This window comes from Loxodonta africana, chromosome 9 (assembly GCF_030014295.1).
Source record: "Loxodonta africana isolate mLoxAfr1 chromosome 9, mLoxAfr1.hap2, whole genome shotgun sequence".
In the NCBI taxonomy this organism is placed as follows: Eukaryota; Metazoa; Chordata; class Mammalia; order Proboscidea; family Elephantidae; genus Loxodonta; species Loxodonta africana.
Genome location: NC_087350.1, coordinates 55153975 through 55174383, shown reverse-complemented (window position 1 = coordinate 55174383; position 20409 = coordinate 55153975). Strand labels below are relative to the sequence as shown.

At 40.6% G+C, this 20409-nt stretch overlaps 1 protein-coding gene across 4 annotated transcripts in view; it reads right to left on the bottom strand.

The window, feature by feature from the left end:
- Positions 1-108: 108 nt before the first annotated feature.
- Positions 109-20409, bottom strand: part of GGTA1 (glycoprotein alpha-galactosyltransferase 1 (inactive)) — a 96796-nt gene continuing 76495 nt past the window's right edge. For all 4 annotated transcript variants that reach the window (XM_064291498.1, XM_064291496.1, XM_064291497.1 and 1 more), the window contains one exon: positions 109-14368. In XM_064291498.1, coding sequence (XP_064147568.1) covers positions 13675-14368 — 694 coding nt within the window. In that variant the 3' untranslated portion in view covers positions 109-13674. The remainder of the gene's footprint in view (positions 14369-20409) is intronic.

Sequence of the window (20409 nt, the reverse complement as noted above, 5' to 3'; positions counted from 1 at the left end):
GCAATAAAGTGAGTCACACGAATTTTTTTGTTTCCTTGGAAACTCTATAGGGCAGTTCTACCCTGTCGTATAGGGTCGCTATGAGTCGGAATTGACTTGACGGCACTAGGTTTGTTTTTTTTTTTTTTTTTAGTGCATATAAGGAGACTCTGCTGGCGTAGTGGTTAAGTGCTACGGCTGCTAACCAAGAGGTTGGCAGTTCAAATCCACCAGGTGCTCCTTGGAAACTCTATGGGGCAGTTCTACTCTGTCCTATAGGGTCGCTATGAGTCGGAATCGACTTGACGGCAGTGGGTTTTTGGCTAGTGCATATAAAGTATGGTGGAAGAATACAGCCCTGATGCACACCTTTCCTGACTTTAAACCAATCAGTGTCCCCTCGTTCTGTCCGATTAACTGCCTCTTGATCTATGTAAAGGTTCCTTATGAGCACAATTAAGTGTTCTGGAATTTTCATTCTTCGCAGTGTTATCCATAGTTTGTTATGAGCCACACAGTCAAATGCCTTTGCATAGTCAATAAAACACAGGTAAACATCCTTCTGGTATTCTCTGCTTTCAGCCAGGATCCATCTGACATCAGCAATGATATCCCTGGTTCCATGTCCTCTTCTGAACCTGGCCTGAATTTCTGGCAGTTAGTTCCCTGTCAATATACTGCTGCAGCCATTTTTGAATGATCTTCAGCAGAATTTTGCTTGCGTGTATTAATGATATTGTTCTATAATTTCCACATTCGGTTGGATCACCTTTCTTGGGAATAGGCATAAATATGGATCGCTTCCAGTCAGTTGGCCAGGAAGCTGTCTTCCATATTTCTTGGCATAGATGAGTGAGCACCTCCAGCGCTGCATCTGTTTGTTGAAACATCTCAATTGATATTCCATCGATTCCTGGAGCCTTGTTTTTCGCCAATGCCTTCAGAGCAGCTTGGACTTCTTCTTTCAGTACCATCGGTTCCTGATCATATGCCACCTCTTGAAATGGTTGAATATCAACTAATTCTTTTTGGTATACTGACTCTGTATTCCTTCCATCTTCTTTTGATGCTTCCTGCGTCGTTTAATATTTTCTCCATAGAATCCTTCACTATTGCAACTTGAGGCGTGAATTTTTTCTTCAGTTCTTTCAGCTTGAGAAACGCCAAACGTGTTCTTCCCTTTTGAGCTTCCATTTCCAGCTCTTTGCACATGTCGTTATAATACTTTACTTTGTCTTCTCGAGAGGCCCTTTGAAATCTTCTGTTCAGTTCTTTTACTTCATCAATTCTTCCTTTTGCTTTAGCTGCTCGATGCTCAAGAGCAAGTTTCAGAGTCTCTTCTGACATCCACCTTGGTCTTTTCTTTCTTTCCTGTCTTTTCAGTGACCTCTTGCTTTCTCCATGGATGATGTCCTTGATGTCATTCCACAACTCGTCTGGTCTTCGGTCACTAGTGTTCAATGCGTCAAATCTATTCTCGAGATGGTCTCTACATTCAGGTGGGATATATTCAAGGTCATATTTTGGGCCTCATGGACTTGCTCTGATTTTCTTCAGTTTCAGCTTGATCTTGCATATGAGCAGTTGATGGTCTGTTCCACAGTCGGCCCTTTTCCTTGTTCTGACTGATGATATTGAGCTTTTCCATCGTCTCTTTCCACAGATGTAGTCAATTTGATTTCTGTGTGTTCCATCAGGCGAGGTCCACGTGTATAGTCGCCGTTTATGTTGGTGAAAGAAGATATTTGTAATGAAGAAGTCATTGGTCTTGCAAAATTCTATCATTCAATCTCCAGCATTGTTTCTATCACCAAGGCCATATTTTCCAACTACTGATCCTTCTTCTTTATTTCCAACTTTTGCATTCCAATCGCCAGTAATTATCAATGCATGTTGATTGCATGTTCAATCAATTTCAGATTGTAGCAGGTGATAAAAATCTTCTATTTCTTCATCTTTGGCCCTAGTGGTTGGTGCGTAAATTTGAATAATATTCGTATTAACTGGTCTTCCTTATAGCCATATGGGTATCATCCTATCACTGACAGCATTGTACTTCAGGACAGATCTTGAAACGTTCTTTTTGATGATGAATGCAACACCATTCCTCTTTGAGTTGTCAAGGCCAGCATAGTAGACTATATGATTGTCTGATTCAAAATGACCAATACCAGTCCATTTCAGCTCTCTAATGCCTAGGATATCGATGTTTATGTGTTCCATTTCATTTTTGACAATTTCCAATTTTCCTAGATTCATACTTCGTACATTCCGGGTTCTGATTTTTAAGGGATGTTTGCAGCTGTTTCTTCTCATTTTGAGTTGTGCCGCATCAGCACATGAAGGTCCCGAAAGCTTTACTCCATCCACATCATTAAGGTCGACTCTACTTTGAGGAGGCAGCTCTTTCCCAGTCATCTTTTGAGTGCCTTCCAACCTGGGGGGCTCATCTTCCAGCACCATATCAGACAATGCTCCACTGCTATTCATAAGGTTTTCACTGGCTAATGCTTTTCAGAAGAAGAACAGAGCATCAGGATTGGAGGAAGACTCATTAACAACCTGTGTTATACAGATAACACAACATTGCTTGCAGGAAGTGAAGAGGACTTGAAGCACTTACCAGTGAAGATCAAAGTCCACAGCCTTCAGTATGGACTGCACCTCAACATAAAGAAAACAAAAATCCTCACAACTGGGCCAGTAAGCAACATCATGATAAATGGAGAAAAGACTGAAGTTGTCAAGGATTTCATTTTACTTGGATCCACAATCAACAGCCATGGAAGCAGCAGTCAAGAAATCAAAAGACGCATTGCATTGGGTAAATCTGCTGCAAAGGACCTCTTCAAAGCATTGAAGAGCAAAGATGTCACCCTGAAGAGTAAGGTGCGCCTGACCCAAGCCACGGTATTTTCAATCAGATCATATGCATGTGAAAGCTGGACAATGAGTAAGGAAGACTAAAGAAGAATTGACGCCTTTAAATTGTGGTGTTGGGGAAGAATATTGAATATACCATGGACTTTCAAAAGAATGAACAAATCTGTCTTGGAAGAAGTGTGGCCAGAATGCTCCTTAGAGGCAAGGATGGTGAGACTGTGTGTTACATACTTTGGACAAGTTTTCAGGAGGGATCAGTCACTGGAGAAGGACATCATGCTTGGCAGAGTGCAGGGTCAGCGGAAAAGAGGAAGACCCTCAATGAGGTGGATTGACACAGTGGATGCAACAATGAGCTCAAGCATAACAACGATTGTAAGGGTGGTGCAGGACTGGGCAGTGCTTCGTTCTGTTGTGCATAGGATTGCTATGAGTCAGAACCGACTCAACAGCACCTAACAACAACAGCAACAGTGCATATAACAGTTATGCTTACACTATACTGTAGTTTATTAGTTGTGCAATAGTATTATGTCTAAAAAACAATATAAAACCAAAAAAGCAAACCCGTTGCCGTAGAGTCGATTCTGACTCATAGTGATCCTATAGGACAGAGTAGAACTGCCCCATAGAGTTTCCAAGGAGTGCCTGGTGGATTCAAACTGCCGATCTTTTGGTTAGTAGCCATAGCACTTAATCACTATGCCACCAGCGTTTCCAAAAAAAACAATATACATACCTTAATTAAAAAATACTTCAGTGCTAAAAAATGTTTACCATCATCTGAGCCTTCAGTGAGTCGTAATTTTTCTGTTTTGGGAGGGTGTGCCTCTATACTGATGGCTGCTGACTGATCAGGATGGTGGTTGCTGAAGGTTGGAGCGGCTGTGGCAAATTTCTTAAAATAAGACAACAATGAAGTTTGCTGCATCAACTGACTCTTTTCATGAAAGATTTCTCCGTAGCATGTGATGCTGTTTGATAGCATTTTACACACAGAAGAACTTCTTTCAAAATTGGAGTTGTCTTAGTCATCTAGTGCTGCTATAATGGAAATCCCACAAGTGGATGGCTTTAACAAATAAAAATTTATCCTCTCATAGTTGAGTAGGCTAGAAGTCCGAATTCAGGGCACCGACTCCAGGGGAAGCCTTTCTCTCTCTGTCGGCTCTGGAGGAAGGTCCTTGTCATCAGTCTTCCCTTGGTCTGGGAGCATCTCAGTGCAGGAACCTCAGGCCCAAAGGACACGCTCTGCTCTTGGCACTGCTTTCTTGGTGGTATGAGGTCCCCCCTCTGCTCGCTTCCCCGTTCTTTTTTATCTCTTGAGAGAGAAAAGGTGGTGCAGGCCACACCCCAGGGAGACTTCCTTTACACTGGATCAGGGCGGTGACCTGAGCAAGAGTGTTACATCCCACCCTAATCCTTTTAACTACAGGCAGAGATTATGATTTATAACAAATAGGAAAATCACAAAAAGGAGGACAACCACACATAGACTAACCAAGTTGACACATATTTGGGGGACACAATTCAATCCATTACAGGAGTCAGTCTTTTCAAACCTGCTGCTGCTTTATCAAGTAAGTTTATATAATAGTCTAAATCATTTGTTGTTATTTCAACAATATTCACAGTGTCTTCACCAAGAGTAAATTCCACCTCAAGAAACCGCTTTCTTTGCTTATCCATAAAAAGCAACTCCTCGTCCATTAAAATTTTATCATGAGATCGCAGCAATTCAGTTACATCTTCAGGCTCCACTTTTAATTCTAGTTCTCTTCCTAGTTCCACCACATCTGCAGTTACTTCCTCCACTGAAGTCTTGAACTCCTCAAAGTCATCTGTGAGGGTTGGAATCAACTTCTTGAAAACTCCTTTTAATGTTGATATTTTGACATAAATCACGAATGTTCTTAATAGCATCTAGAATGGTGAACTCTTTTCAGAAGGTTTTCTATTTACTTTGCCCAGATCCATCAGAGAAATCACTGTCTATGGCAGCTCTAGCCTTACAAAATGCATTTCTTAAATAATGAGACTTGAAAGGCGAAATTACTTCTTGATCCATGGGCTGTAGAATGGATGTTGTGTTAGCAGGCATAAAAACAGCATTAATCTCCTTGTACATCTCCATCAGAGCCCTTAAGTGACCAGGTGCTCTGTCAATGAGCAGTAATATTTTGAAAGGAATCTTTTTTCTGAACAGGAGGTCCATATCAGCAATAGGCTATTTCACTTTCTTATCATTTGGGTGCTCACTGGAACAGCACTTTTAATTTCCTTCAAGAACTTTTCCTTTACATTCATAACTTGGCTAACTGGTACAAGAGGCCTAGCTTTCAGCCTATCTCAGCTTTTGATACGCCTTCCTCACTAAGCTTAATCATTTCTAGCTTTTGATTTAAAGTGAGAAACTTGTGACTCTTCGTTTCACTTGAACACTTAGAGGCCATTGTAGGGTTATTAATTGGTCTGATTTCAATATTTTCACGTCTCAGGGAATAGGGAGGCCCAAAGAGAGGGAGAGATACTGGGGGAACGGCCGATTGCTGGAGCAGTCAGAACACACACAACATTTATTGGTTAAGCTTGCCATCTTATATGGGTGCAGTTTGTGGTGCCCCAAAACAATCACAGTAGTAACATCAAAGATCACTGATCACAGATCATCATAATACGTATAACAATAATGAAAAAGTCTGAAATATTACAAAAATTACCAAAATGTGACACAAAGACACAAAGTGAGTACATGCTGTTAGAAAAATGGCACTGATAGACTTGTTCAACACAGGGTTGCCTCAAACCTTGAATTTGTCAAAAAAAAAAAAAAAAATGCAATATCTGTGAAGCTTTCTGTCCCCTGTTTAAGAGACATTTATTTACCCCCAAGTCACATAGATATTCTCCTGTTTTCCTCTAAAAGCTCTTTAGCTTTAGCTTTTATGTTTAGCGCTATGGTTCATTTCAAATTAAATTTTTGTATGGTGTGAGGTACACACAACATGGATGAATCACAACACATTGGAACTTACCTGTGTCTTTATATATATTTAAAGTGCATATCTTATAAACAGCCTATAGTTGGGTCTTGCTTTTTTATATAGCCTGTCAATCTCCACCTTTTAATTGGAGTTTTTAGTCAATTTACATTTAATGTAATTACTGATTTTGTTGAGTTTTGTTTTCTATTCATTTTTGTTTCTTTGTTTTCCTTTGCTATCTTATTTTGGATTACTTTTTAGTAGTCCATTGTATCTCCTTTTTTTTTTTTTTTTTTTTAGCTATACCTCTTTTTTGTTTGTTTTGTTTTTTGCTAATTGCTCTTGGCATTACAATATGCATCCTCATCACGTACCAACTTGAATTAATATATTTTCTTCTACATATTTTGTAACACCCACAACATATTTTTAATTTTTGCTTTAATATCCATTAATGTTTTAAATTTTTAAGAAAAGAAAGAAAAATAAACTTTAATATTTACCCATACAATAACTATTTGCAGTGCTTTTCCATCTTTTCTGTAAATCTAAATTTCCATCTTTAATTATATCACTTTATCCTATAGAACTTCCTTTAGCAGTTCTTGTAAAGCAGGTCTGATCAAATAGCTTTCTGTGGCATAATCTTAGATATTTCTGAGGTCTTACAAGAGAGATTATAGTCCCATTAAGGTTTCATTTTTGCTCTGAAATCCTTTCTTAATCTGAGATTCTTTGAGAGGCTGAAAATGAGAAAGAATTTCACCTTCAATCCTGGCTATTTTATATTTAACAGTTTTTCCTTTATCTATCTCCTTTCACATTTTACTATAAATAGTAAGAAGAAGCCATATAGGACCTTCAACACTATGTTTGAAAGTCTCCTTAGCTAAATCATCCAGTTCATTAGTTGTATATCTATTTTCCACATTACTTCAGGCAACATTCTGCCACAAAATAACAAGGGCTTCTTTTTCTCCAGCTTCCAATGAAATTTTCTCACTTTCCTTTAACCTCTCGTCAACAACCTCTTGAAGAATCATCAGGCTTCTGTTAACAGTCTCTTAAAGGCCCTTTGACCTGCTATCTGACACCTGGTCCCAAAACCATTTCCACCATGTTTTATGTGTTTGTTATGTTAGCACCCCTCTTCTGATATCAAATACTGCTCCAGTTACTATGGCTGCATAACATAATACCCCAAAAGTTAATGGCACAAAACAACCATATATTATGCTAATGGATTCTGTGAGTTAGGTACTTGGCCAAGGCACAGGGGGGACTGCTGTTTTCACCTCCATGATAGCTGGAGTCTCAACTGGAAGACTTAAAGGCTGGAAGCTAGAATCATCTGAATTATCGTTCATATGTCTAGCAGTTGATGGTGGGTGTCAGTTGGCGATTCAGATCCTCTAGAGGTCTAATTAGGACTTCCTCACCGCATGGTGTTTGGGCTCCAAGGGCAAACATCCAGGAAGAGAGAAAGAGACAGATTTTTAGAGGCATCCACTGAGCTCACAACAATATGGTCTCTGAGAACTGCCCTGTAGTGTGATCCACCTGCCAGTAAGCCTACTTCAGGGCACAGCTGCTGGGAGCAGGAGTGGATGATGTCTATTTCAGTTTTCTTTTCCAGGAGTTTAGAGTTTTGAAGGAAGAAACCCAAGCTGGAGATGGTTGGAGCTGGGAGGAGTTCACAATTTTGAGCTGCCAAGGCCCCTGAGCTTCTTTCGCTCTTGCTTGTGGCCTGGCTGCAGTGATGTGCTGGTAAATGTTTAACAAATGACTCTCAAAAAAAAGAAGGGAAGAAAAGGAAAAGCCCTGGTTTCTAGTGTTTGCCAATTTCCATGGTGTAAATACTCTTATCATAGATGATTTAAAGCTACCAAAGTGATGTCATGGAGTAGGGGACTGGGAAGAGTTGTGAATAATCGGCCCTGTCAAGTCAGTATGCGCTGGCTTCAGCACACCATTGCCTGGTCGTCAACTCTCCCTTGATTAAGTAGAACTGTCTAATACCCTTCCAATAAACTCCCTTTGGGGTTTAGGCAGCTCAAAGGAGTTTCCATTATTACAGCCAAAGCATATTTAACTAGAACAACTATCTAGCATAACCACCTCTTATTCTGAACAGTTACAGCCAGTCCACTAAAAGTGCGTTCTAACTTTGGCTGATAATTCACAGCCACATCCTTTAGGTATTTATAGCCATATATATATATATATATAATTCATACCTATTTCTGCAAATGTGCAGTCTTCACCAACTCCAGAAAAGAATGTTTTTGTCACTGAAGTTGCTTGGGATAACAGGATTATCACTGGAAATCCCTGCCCTCTGGTGTCCAGTATAGAAAGCTACTTTTGTCTTAGCTATGAATGTTAATGGAGGACTATCACGTGAGTTGGATGGTGAAAATAGTTAATGTTCTCAGCCACTAGCTGAAAGATTGGAGGTTTGAGTCAACCCAGAGGTACTTTGGAAGAAAGGTCTAGTGACCTACTTAAGAAAACTCAGCCTTTGGAAATTCTATGGAGCACAGTTCTACTCTAACACACATGGGGTCACCATGAGTAGATTCCAACTCAGTGGCAGCGGGTTACCAGGTGAGTTAGAAGAGGCTCTTGACTACTATCGGGGAATTGTTTCTAGGTTATAGATGGGACAGTATTATGCATACTGGCTCCTCGATATTTCTTTTTTAATGAAGTCCAAGGAAGCTTCACACCTGGGTTTCTCAACTTGGACATTACTGACAGTTTGAGCCAGATTATTCTTTGTTGTGGGGGACTGTCCTGTGTATTGTAGGATGTTTAGCAGCATCCCTGGCCTCTACCCACCAAATTCCAGTAGTACTGTCCCCCAAGTTTTGACAACCAAAAATGTCTCCAGGTTGCCAAATGTCCCTTGGGAGGCAAATCTGCCCCAGTTGAGAACACTGCCCTACACTGATGAAGTAAATATATCACATGTTATTCCTGACTGACCTTAAAGCAGTGCTAAACTGTTGTTTATGTCACCAGGTTAGAGCCTGAGCCTGCAGCTTCTATTTCCCGTATTGGGTACAAGAGGAGGAAAAGTTCCAGATGCCAGATATGACATCATCTGCTCTTTAATAGCAAACAGAGCTTACAAAAATTTTTTTAATTTAAATTAGAAAAAGCACTTCTCATGAGGCATGATGGGCATGAATATGATGATTCATTCACTGAACATAGTATTTATTAAGCAGCACCCTGAGATAGGTAAACTAATAATGTGCTGGAGCTGATGCAAAGGCAGACTATGGTCCTGCCTTTGAGGAACCAACAATTCTGGATGGATATCTTCAGTTATAAAAGGAAGCCCAATTTAAATTGGCTTAATAACAGGACTTTATTGGCTGACACAATTGAAAAGCCTACAGGCAGTTCAGGCTTTAGGTAAGGCCGGATCCAGTGGCTCAAGGTTCCCATCAAGGACTGGGTTTCTTTCAGTGTCCCTTTTCTTCCTTTTCTATTATCAGTTTTATCCTAAGGCTGACCACTTGTGGTCACCAGGTGTGCTAGCAGGTGCCAGTGTTCCATGCTTCCTCCTGCTAGTAAAAGAACTGTGATTCACTTTGATTGGACTAGTTTAGGTCACATGTCCACCCCGAACCAATCATGGTTACCAGGGAGATAGGACATGCTGGTTGGCTTAGACCACTTACACCAATTTCCATGGAAATCACAGATTCCCTAAAGGAGGCCATGGATTGCTGGGATGGGAGAAAGAGAGCTACAAATGCTGGGTGAATGGGTGGGGGTGGGAGAGTTGTCTACAAGCCAAAGACCTGACATGGGGCTTTGTTTTTCACACAGGATCTGCCAGGTGATTTCACCAGTCCCAAAGCCTTAGCACCATTTTGGGGAGTTTCCATAAGTCTTGCCACAGTTTTCTGTGCCTCTCTCTAAAACCTAATTCCATCTCAGCTCTTCTCTCAATGATCCCCTTCTCTCTTTTCAAAGCTCAGTTCAGAGTCAGCACTTCTACAGCTATATCCACCTCCCCAGACAACCTTCCTTCTTCCACTCTTTGTACTTACCTGCACCTTGTACCTGCTCAGATTTCATTTTCCTGCTTCTCTAGCTTGGCTGTATGATGGGTTTAGACCTATATCCTGCCTTAAAAAACTGCCTTAAACACCTTCTGCCCTTCTAGTTGCATGTGGCTCCCAGATTAGACATGGAATAGAAGGAGGAGATATGGTTGTCCTTCCACCCATCCCCTCTGCCCAACTCAAGCCATTCAAGGTTGTGTGGTTATGGCCACTGCCTCGGTGCTACAGTTGTGTACCCACGGTGCTAAAAACAGCCCTGCATGTACAATTTAAAGATAAGAATAATAACACAGTCTTATATTTTTTATATAATGCATTTTAGCTTATTTAATGTATTTGGGCCAGGTTTAATGGATAAAAAGTGTGAGAAGCCTGGGAACACACTGAGGTTCAAAAATGTTCTTATGACAAAAAGTCCTCTTTATAAGATTCTCCTGTAAATTGCATTTTCCTGGAAAATAACCTTGATATGAAACGTGATTCCCAGGATGGACCATGTCAACACATTTATCCTTATCAGCTTCTCTGGTTTGAGCCTCAGCTTAGCCTTTCTGAATCTCACTTTCCTCATCTGTAAAATTGGAATAATTCTTTCCTGTGAGGGAGTCATGCCCTGTTGTACGTCAAGTATGTGTCACTCATCAGCCTGGGCACCGTTTCATTTTTATAATACAAATACTCTGAGGCCCCACCTGCCCAGACTGGCCAGAAATCCATTATTTTCCAGGGTTCTGTTGGGCAGATATTCTCAGAGGTCAGGACTAATTACCTCCAGATATGGTTTATCCTGAGGAGCCCTGGTGGCACCATAGTTAAGTGCTTGGCTGCTAACCTAAAGGTTGTTGGTCTGAACCCACCCAGCGACTCTGTGGAAAAAAGACTGAGCAATTGGCTCCCATAAAGATTGCAGCCTAGAAAATCCTATGGGGCAGTTCTACCTGTGTCACATCGGGTCAGTATAAGTCAAAATCGACTTGACAGCACCTAACAAACAAGAACAAAAACATGGTTATCCTTAGGTAGCTAGTTTGGCTTGAAGGACCATTGATTCCCATCTGTCAGTACTGTGGTGGCTTGTGTGTTGGTGTGACGCTGGAAGCTACGCCACTGGTATTTCAAAAACAAGTAGGGTTACCCATGGTGGACAGGTTTAAGGGGAGCTTCCAGATTAAAACAGACTAGGAAGATGTACTTCCAAAAATTAGCCAATGAAAACCTTATGGATCACAAACAAAAACTGTCCGATATAGTGCTGGAGCATGAGCCCCCTATGTTGGAAGGCACTACATAATAGCCTCAACAATGGACTCAAGCATATCAACGATGGTGGAGGTGGTGCAAGATCAGGCAACATTTGGTTATGTTATACATATGGTCACCATGAGTTGGAGCCAACTCGATGACAACTAACAACGAATGGTTATGGAATTGTTTTCTTCCTCCGCCCTGGTGTTCCACCCACACTTCAAGCCTTTTCCTACTAGTTCCTCCATGAGCAGCTAATATTTCAATATTTCACTTGGTAAAGCGCTATATAAGCATTGTTTTCAAGGTTTTAGAATGTCTAACATGTTCTATCTTTCTAATAGTGGACACATTTTCAGAGGGTCAAAGGCACACTGAGGATCTAAAACTCTATAACTGACAATTCCCAACATCTTTGGGAGAAAATGCACAATCCATCACCAGAATATACTGAGAAAATAATTTATTCAAATGTAAATAAGAAAATTTATTTTTAAAAACATTTAAGATTAGCCATTAATGAGCTCTTGAATTTGTCCATTTGTCAAATTAAAAAAAAAAAAAAAAAAAATTCCCTCAACAGGATAGATAATTTCTTTGGTGCAGGATTTAAACCATTAACTCTTCCTACTCCAGGCTGGACCCAAGGCAACTTGAGTTATAGAGAAGCAAGATTCCTAACTGAGGTGTGGTCTCCTTTTTCTTTCTTTAAAGCTTTTGCCTTCAGGATTTTGGTGTGTTTTGTTTTGTTGGGTTGTGAGATTTTTGGTAAGAATTGAGGAGTAGGAGGTAGCAGTGAAACAATAGAGGAAAATATGGTTTTCACTTTATCAAAGAAGCCCATTGTCTATACCTCAAGCCAGTGCAATGACCCTTTAAAATTAAAACAAATATTAAACTCAAGCAAAACTTAAAAAAAAATATATGTGCTTATGTAAATATTGTGCCCTAACTTCCTTTACCTTCAATTGCTTAATTTTAAGTAATATCTGAGATTTACAGTGTAGAGAGGGGAGGTGAGTGTTAGGCCGTTCAGGCATGAATGGGCTGGGTCTTCTATTGCCATCCCCTCATGCTTTTTTGTTATAAAATCAATTAACTTTGACTTTAAACTCACCTGGTTGTTAAATTTTGTTAGTGCAAATGGGGTAGGGGAAAAAGAGCGATTATTTGATGGGAAGGCGCCCTGGTGGCGCAGTGGTTAAAGCAATCAGCTGCAAACCAAAAGGTCAGTGGTTCGAATCCACCAGCAGTTCTGTGGGAGAAAGATATGGCAGTCTGCTTCGATAAGGATTTACAGCCTTGGAAACCCCAGGAGGACAGTTCTACTCTGTTGCTATGAGTCGGAATGACTCGTCGGCAGTGGGTTTTTTGTTGTTGCTGTGGATGGGAGGGCTTTTCCTCCAGGCCTGCTACTTGATGTCAGCCCCCAAGGTGAGGGTTAGAGCAGCTGGCGGGCCTTGCTGATGACCGACTGGTCTCTGATGAAGCCCAGGTTCAGGAGCCATAACTTGCTGTTATCCACTGTAGGCCTTTGCCTTCTCTGACACTATCTACTTCTTGTCAAGGATTTGAAGACACAAGCTGCAGAGTTTGGCAGACTGAATGTGACTTGGGCAAGACAAGGAGCAACTTCCATTCAAGTCCCTGCTACTTGAGTAGTCGTTGGGTCAAGGAGGCTGGAGATCACCCTCACTGCCTCCCATTCATCGTCTGGATCCACAATGTGTTTAAGTGCCAACCCTATGCACTGTGCCCCTCTAAGGTGGCACTACCTGCAGTGATCAGCCCCCCTCTCTTTCCACGCATTCTTTGCTATTTAATGGAATGCTCACTGACTTTGAGACTTTGTTTTCACTTCGTGCTGAGCACCCGCAGGATCATCCAGATTCTATGTGACTGTTAACATTTACCATGATATCCATTGAGAATCTCTACCAATCTTTTGCACCAAAGCCAAACAATATCCTGATGAGAGAAGGACATAAGACTACAAAAGGCCTAACATAATCTGCTATTGAAACCTTTCGAGGATTGTCAAGTCAGGTTGTCCTCTTAGTCCTTATTAAGAGTTCTCCTACTGCAAAGCAATTCTGTGTTGCTTAAGACTCATCAAGGAAAGGAAGACATTGAAGTAAAGGGGACACACCCTGTCCCCAATTGGATCTTGTTTCCAACCACATTCCTTAGCACCTTTTCCTCCTATACTTTGTCTGGCACATGTAGAGTGATTCTGGCTATTTTTTTTACTTGTAACAAATTCTTTTTGATTCAGCTGATAGTATTTCCCCCAAACCCAGGATAAGAAATCATTGAGAATTTACACCTGATTACCATAGATTCATTCTGCCATATTACAAGGTTCAAAGTTACAAGGAGAAATAGTATACCTTTGCTGTGTTGGTATTCTGTTAGTATTTTTAACATTAAGTGTTATGTTTCTGAGAAAGTAGCCAGAAAAATACTCCGTCAAATTTAGAACCTAATGGCACAATTAGAAGTCAAACATTATTCCGAACCACATTATACTCTTTTGTCTGCCAAGAAATTTTGACAGTTTTAATATCTGAAGGCAAGCCTATATGATAATCCCAGCAGTATTCTGGTGATAAGACTTTAGTTGGTTTGTTGAGAAGGAAATACTTGTTTAGGTGGCTTTCATCATGCCATTCTGCTTCTATGTTATTTTTCTTGTCCTGGAGGATTCCCTTGAAGCACTCCTGAGTGATGTTTAGAACCTGAATGGGTGTTCCTCCAAAAATGGCCGCATGGTAATAAAAATCCCCCTGGCCAAATGGAATGTATGCTGCTGATGCCTTACGCCTCTCATAGGTAAACTCATCAGGATTTGCCTTGTACCACCAGGCCTGTAGCTGAGCCACTGACTGGCCCAGGGTCTCCACCCCAAAGTTGTCCTGGAAGACTTGGTCCACGTCCATGCAGAAGAGGAAGTCGACTTCATGCTGGATGTGGCCTACGATGTGTTCCCCGATGCTCTTCATGCGCATCATGCTGATGTCCTGCCATCTCTTCTCGGGCTTGATGGCAAACACTTTAAATGAACGAAGAGGACCCAGCTCTACCAAAGGCATCCTGGAGACATCATCCACCATGATGTAAAAAATGACTTTGTGGCCAACCATGAAGTACTTATCAGCAGATGTTATGAACTCCTCTAAGTAATGCTCAATATATCTGAAACAAAGAAGAAAGGGATCAGTATAGCCTCTTAGATTTCTGCAGGTGACCACATGCTATTAGAATCATGATGTCTGTATCTTACAGTTGGTGGGGGATGATTTTTCCACCACCCCGGATGTGTATTTTCACATGGATGGACATTCGTTAGTATAATACTCATGGCTGCTCTCCACTAATCTTGGAGAAGTGGGATAACATATCTGAACGCAAACTCTGGAAGAGAAATTGGGCATATACAACCCTATCCCCTACTCTCTCTGTGCTCTTGGAAGATGGCCCATCTGAGACAGCATGTGTTTTTGACAGCTCTGGGTAAGCTTAGTGGTACAGGCTCTACCCCCACATCTGGTGGCCTGCAGTTCTCAGTGCTGCAGGTACCGGGGTATCTAACTCATTCTAATTATGTGGTTCAAAATTAAGGACCTGCAGATGTAAACCACATTCTCTAATACCAGCTTTAACAGTAATGAGGGTGATATTTACTATCATCTGCCTTACCCTGTGTCTTATGTATCAGTTGATTCAGATTTTGGGCAGGCAAAAGGGGTGCTAGTTCTTGAGCCCCCCTCAAAGGCTGCAACCTATACCCCAATTTGCTACTGATCTACCAGATGTGAGGATGATGTGATCGTTGGTTCCTTTGGGGATGCATTAAGCCCAACCACCAGCACTATCTTATCCTCCTCTGTGACCCAGAAAAGGGATTCTGGGACATGGATCTCCCTCTATATTACACATTTCACCCTGTCAGCCTGTCACTGGCCATCTAAAACACCAACCCATTATCCAGACAGTACCATTATAAGATCCATCCAAAAAGCAGAGCAAACAACCTCAACTTTAACCTTATTTTAGCCATTCATTCATCAATTAAAAACAAAAACAAGCAAACAAACAAAAAACCATTCTGTTGATGTCCCCTGTAACTCCAAGCTACACACTATTGTGAAGCCATTCTGTGGAGGTCATAGGGAAGAGAAAGAAGGAGAAGTCAGGCACCTTAGTACAATTCATTCAAACTCAAAACTCAAGCTCAGTGAATGACTGAATTTAATTTGCTGATCAGACTCCTGGCCAATCATGATGTTTTGTGAGTAATAATGACTTTCTGCTTTTTATTGCAGCTTAAATTGCCTTTCTGTGCTGCCAAAATAAAGTGTGTTTATAAAGTTGGCCTCTGGAATCCCAAGGGTTTACTGTATTGATTCTTTAAGTGGAGAAAATATATCTGAGCAATATAAAGAGGGAGTCTGACATAGCTCTGTGGCTTGTGGCCAAGAAATTCTTCAGTACTCTGGAACTTTAAGAAAAATCTATTGTACCCTGAAGCTTGTGAAACAATACTAGGAGAAAAAAGTTATTGTGAGATTTAACATTGTTTAGCGATTAAAGCACTACAGTTGGCTCCATACTTCCTTATTTGAAAACAAACCAAAAATCACACCTCCTAAAAGTCCACATCCATTAGTTGTGGAGATTTATTGCCCATGAGCACAAATAGCCCTCTCTTGCTTCAGAGCTGAAAGCACAGAGCTTTCGCCAGGATATGCGATTTATAGTTCAGTTCTGCAGACTTGCAATCAGATGGTTGACGCCATTGTGAAGCAAAGGACAGTGTTCTGTTCTTTTTGGAAAACTCTCATTCAAATCAATTGGCAACGTGGCCAACCTGTCCTCTTTTGTGCCAAGGATTACACGAGCTGTGCATTGGCTCCTGACTCATAAATTTATAGATTCTTCTAGTAAAAATGTCAAAACTCCATACCACTCTTCTCTATTAGAGATGCTGCTTAGGCCCCTGGGGTCAGCACATTCAGTGGAATTAGAACTTGATTAGTATGAGTCGGAATTAACTCAACAGCACACAAGAACAACAGTATTGTTTAACAACAGCCATGGATGCCAGCCTCTGATTGGGGAATGTTGTCTTTGGAGAACTGTCAGATCATCAGAGTGCTCCTCTAGGCCCTGCTTCAGGTTAAGCTCAAGGGCCAAGCAGGGCCTTGAGCTCTCTTTGTACAAGACAAAGAAATCGACTTTCCATGTGGCTTTCTCAGAATAGGTATAGACAGGAAGACCGTGGGGGTGGGGGCAGGGGGACATAAGACAATTGAACATTTGCTTTTGTTTTTTTAAAGCAATATTGGTGGGGATGAATTTTTGAGGCCACCAAGCGTGTTGCCTCTCTCATTGCTCTGTTTGTTCTTGCTATAACCCAGGCAAACCTTTTAAAGTTTCACCTGAGAAATATCCATTACCTTCAGGACCTATGCTTGGATAAAAATTAGATTTTATCCAGCTCCTACCTACAAATGGTTACAAATATGAATTAGTGATGATTTGCAGATTTTCTCATTGGGTAGAAGCTTTTCCTAGCCACTGTGCCGCTGCAACCTTTGTAGTTAAGAAACTTCTTGAAAACATATTGCCCACTAGGGGAGTACCAACAATTCTTTGCAGTGACAGGGGGACCCATTTTACTGGACATATTTATCAAAAACTTCATTGCTGTTATCATCCCCAATCTTCTAGGCTAGTAGAAAGAACTAATGGTATAGTATAAACCCAATTAGCCAAGCTTTTTGGGTCCCTAAGTTTATCCTGGACTAAGGGCCTTCCCTTAGGCTTCTAAATTTGAGGTCCACTCTGTTTGGGCCACGTACATTAACCCCACATGAAATTATTATTGGATGGCCTATGACTCTTCCTTATTTTTCAACGTATTCTGATTCCAATTTAATATAACTTGAATTATTAAAGTATTGTCATTCTTTGATTCAGTAGTACTCCAAAGAGCACCTTTCACAAGTCAAAGAAGCTTTTGACAGCTGAAATTAGAAATACAAATATTACGTACTTTTATTGAATCAGGTTGGGTAACTATGTATATTGGAAGAGGCATCAATTAAAAGATTTCCTGGAGGCTCATTGGAAAGATTGCATTTGGTTCTTCTCACTAACCCTTGTGCCACTAAATTACAGGGAGTTAAAACTTGGATCTACCTCTCTCAACTTAAGAAGGCTAAAGCCCCTGTCTGGACTGTTAAACCTACTGAAGGACTTAAACTGAAGTTCAGATGCCCTTGTGGTCAGAAGCAGACAACATCAAAGTAGATGGCTCCTCCCAAGATCACAGAAAAAGATTTCATGCAACCTGCTGAAATTTTTGGACTTTGTTTCCTGATTACTAGTATTCTTATAGTAGTTGCTTTATTACACACTTATGGTATTATCCCTTATTTTAATAGCCTCTTTTTCCATGTAAATAACTAAGGAGGAGTTTGCATTATCATAGTAATTATTTTTATTTGACTTACTATATTACTTTTTGGTTAGTATTCTTACACTATGAAATCTTCCTTAAGTATTTTCTTACTGCATATTGTGACTCTTGCTGATGCCTGGCATGATAATGCCTCTGTTAGATTATCTCAGTCAGTAGCTAGTGCTGGTAATCTGACTGACTGTTGGATTTGTTATCAAATCCCAAAATCTGGACATACTAATTTAGACTCTTTAGCTATGCCTGTGTTTATCGCTCTGTACCTGATTCTATTGCAAATCCTAGTATTTCTTTTAAATAGGCTATACATGTCAGGTTGTGGTACCCTCTGGAATTATTAACAAGTCCCCAGGTGCCATGTTTCAATTTAATTCAACACTCTCGAGTCAATGATACAGAGGAAAACCTGAAAAACTGTACCAAAAATACAGGGAAGTTCTACCCATGTAGTGATTGGTCACTCATACACCCAAGGAATCCCAGGTATTTTCAAATTCTTAACAAGGGACCTTGCAGCAGCAACACCAAAGGAAAGCCACCTTTTTGTCATAGCATTTACCACCCTACATATTGGGGGGCTATTGTCAATTTGTAATAACTCTTTGACTGAAGAATGGCTCAAAAAAGTCGACCAAACTATCCCTTCTCCACAAAATGATACTGGAAATAATATGATCTGTGCTCCTCGTGGATATATATTTTTATGTGGGGGATCAAAATACCACACTAAGAAAAGCCCAAATCCAAATAACGAACCCTATGATTGGGCATTACCATGCCCTGATGGTTTAAAAATGACAGGCTTTTTAGGGGTTCCCCTAAGTCTCCACTCTTATAATTAAAGTGTACACTGGACCAATGATCTGAAACTCTTTTTCTGACATAAAAGAAATTATGAAAACCCTATAATAGACAGATCGGGGATGGATCGGCATTTCTCCGGGGGGCTTTTTCCACTTGTGGTTATCTCCAAACTTGAAAAATCTATTCACAATTTGTCTGCTACTACGATCCAGATAGCAATTAGCATAGAAGCCCAAGAAAAATCTTTAAACGCTGTTGCCAAACTTGTGTTGCATAATAAAATTGCCCTTAATTTTCTTCTAGAACAACAAGGAGTTTGTGCGGTTGCTAATACCATTTGTTGCACCTGGATAAATACATCTGGAGAAGTAGAACAAGATCTTAAACAAGTCTGTCAGAAAGCTACATGGCTTCAACTATGCCCTATGTTCAACCCCCCTTCTCTTGATATTTTTAGTTGGTTACTGTGATGGTTAGGGTTGTGTGTCAACTTGGCTGGGCCATATGGTTTGGCAGTTATGATGTAATTTGGCAGTTATGTAATAATATAATCACCTCCATGCTAAGATCTGATATAATGTATTCACCTCCATGATGAGATCTGCTATGAGCAGCCCATCAGTTGAAAGGAGATTTTCCTTGGGGGTGTGGCCTGCCTGCAGTATATAATGGACATTCTGGAAAAAGCTCATTGGATTTTGCTTGCTCTGGATCCTGCATCTGGCTCCTCAACATCTGACCTCCAGTTCTTGGGACTTGAACCAACAGTCTTCCATACTGCCTGCCGATCTTGGGATTCATTGGCCTCTGCAGCCTGTGAGCCAGCAGTCTGCCATCTTACCTGCCAATCTTGGGTTCATCAGCCCCTCCAGCTACATGAGTCAGTAGAAGCCTCCAGCCTGACACTTGACCCATGGACATGGGACTTGCCAGCCTCTACAACCATGTAAGCCATTTTTGGGGATAAATCTCTCTTTCCCTCTATATACACATACACACACACTTTACTGGTTTTGCTTCTCTAGAGAACTCAGCCTAAGACAGATACCTACTGAAATTGGTTCTTGGCTACATTCAATTTTACAAGCTGGATTAATTCTCTTAATCATTATAAAAATTCTTATAGGATTAATCAAATATTTTATGAAATGTTTTTCAAATACAACACTACTTGCTATCTAAAAGATCACATATTTTGAAGAAACAGCAATTCCTCAGAGAATAGTTTGGCTCTTCACCTTGGCCGATGCCCCTCTCTGCCAAGTATTCCTAGTAATTTGACTCTGCTCTTACACACCTCATCTTAAAAGATCACAGAAGCAGAGGTCCAAGCTATGGCATGGTGAAGACAAAACAGATAGTGCCTGGGTACCTTTTACAGAGAGCGTCTGGGGTCTTGAAAGCCTATTTTAAACGGGTAGCCATCTAATAAATGCAAGGAAAATAAATTCATGCAGAAGAAGACACTCTTATAATAGTGATCAGTGAATTTCTATAAAGTCTTTATCATAAGGAGGGGTTATGAAGGAGCCCTAAAAATCTAGGTGCTTGGCATAAGGAGAAGATTCTGCCAAAGATATAGGCCAGACTCCATTTTTTTTATTGTTCATTCTGAGCTGACTCAAAGATCAGGTGGCCAGAATACCTCAGGAAGCCTGCTGGCTCCCCTTCCCTCCTTTCCTCTCACAGCATGCTTCCAGAAAGGATATTCACTCAGGCTGGCCCCCCAAATATCCATAGATTAACAAGAAGTTAACTGACTCAAGCTTTGTGATTAACAAAACAATGCTTAAGGGATCTTGCAATTGTCTGGTTTCTGTTAAATCATGATTTTGTAAATGTCAACCAATCAGATTTTTTTTTCTTTTAAGTTCCTGGATTTTCTGTGCTTAAACTCTGTGAAAAATTCCTTTCATGGGAATCCTCACAAAGTGCTGCCCAATTCAGA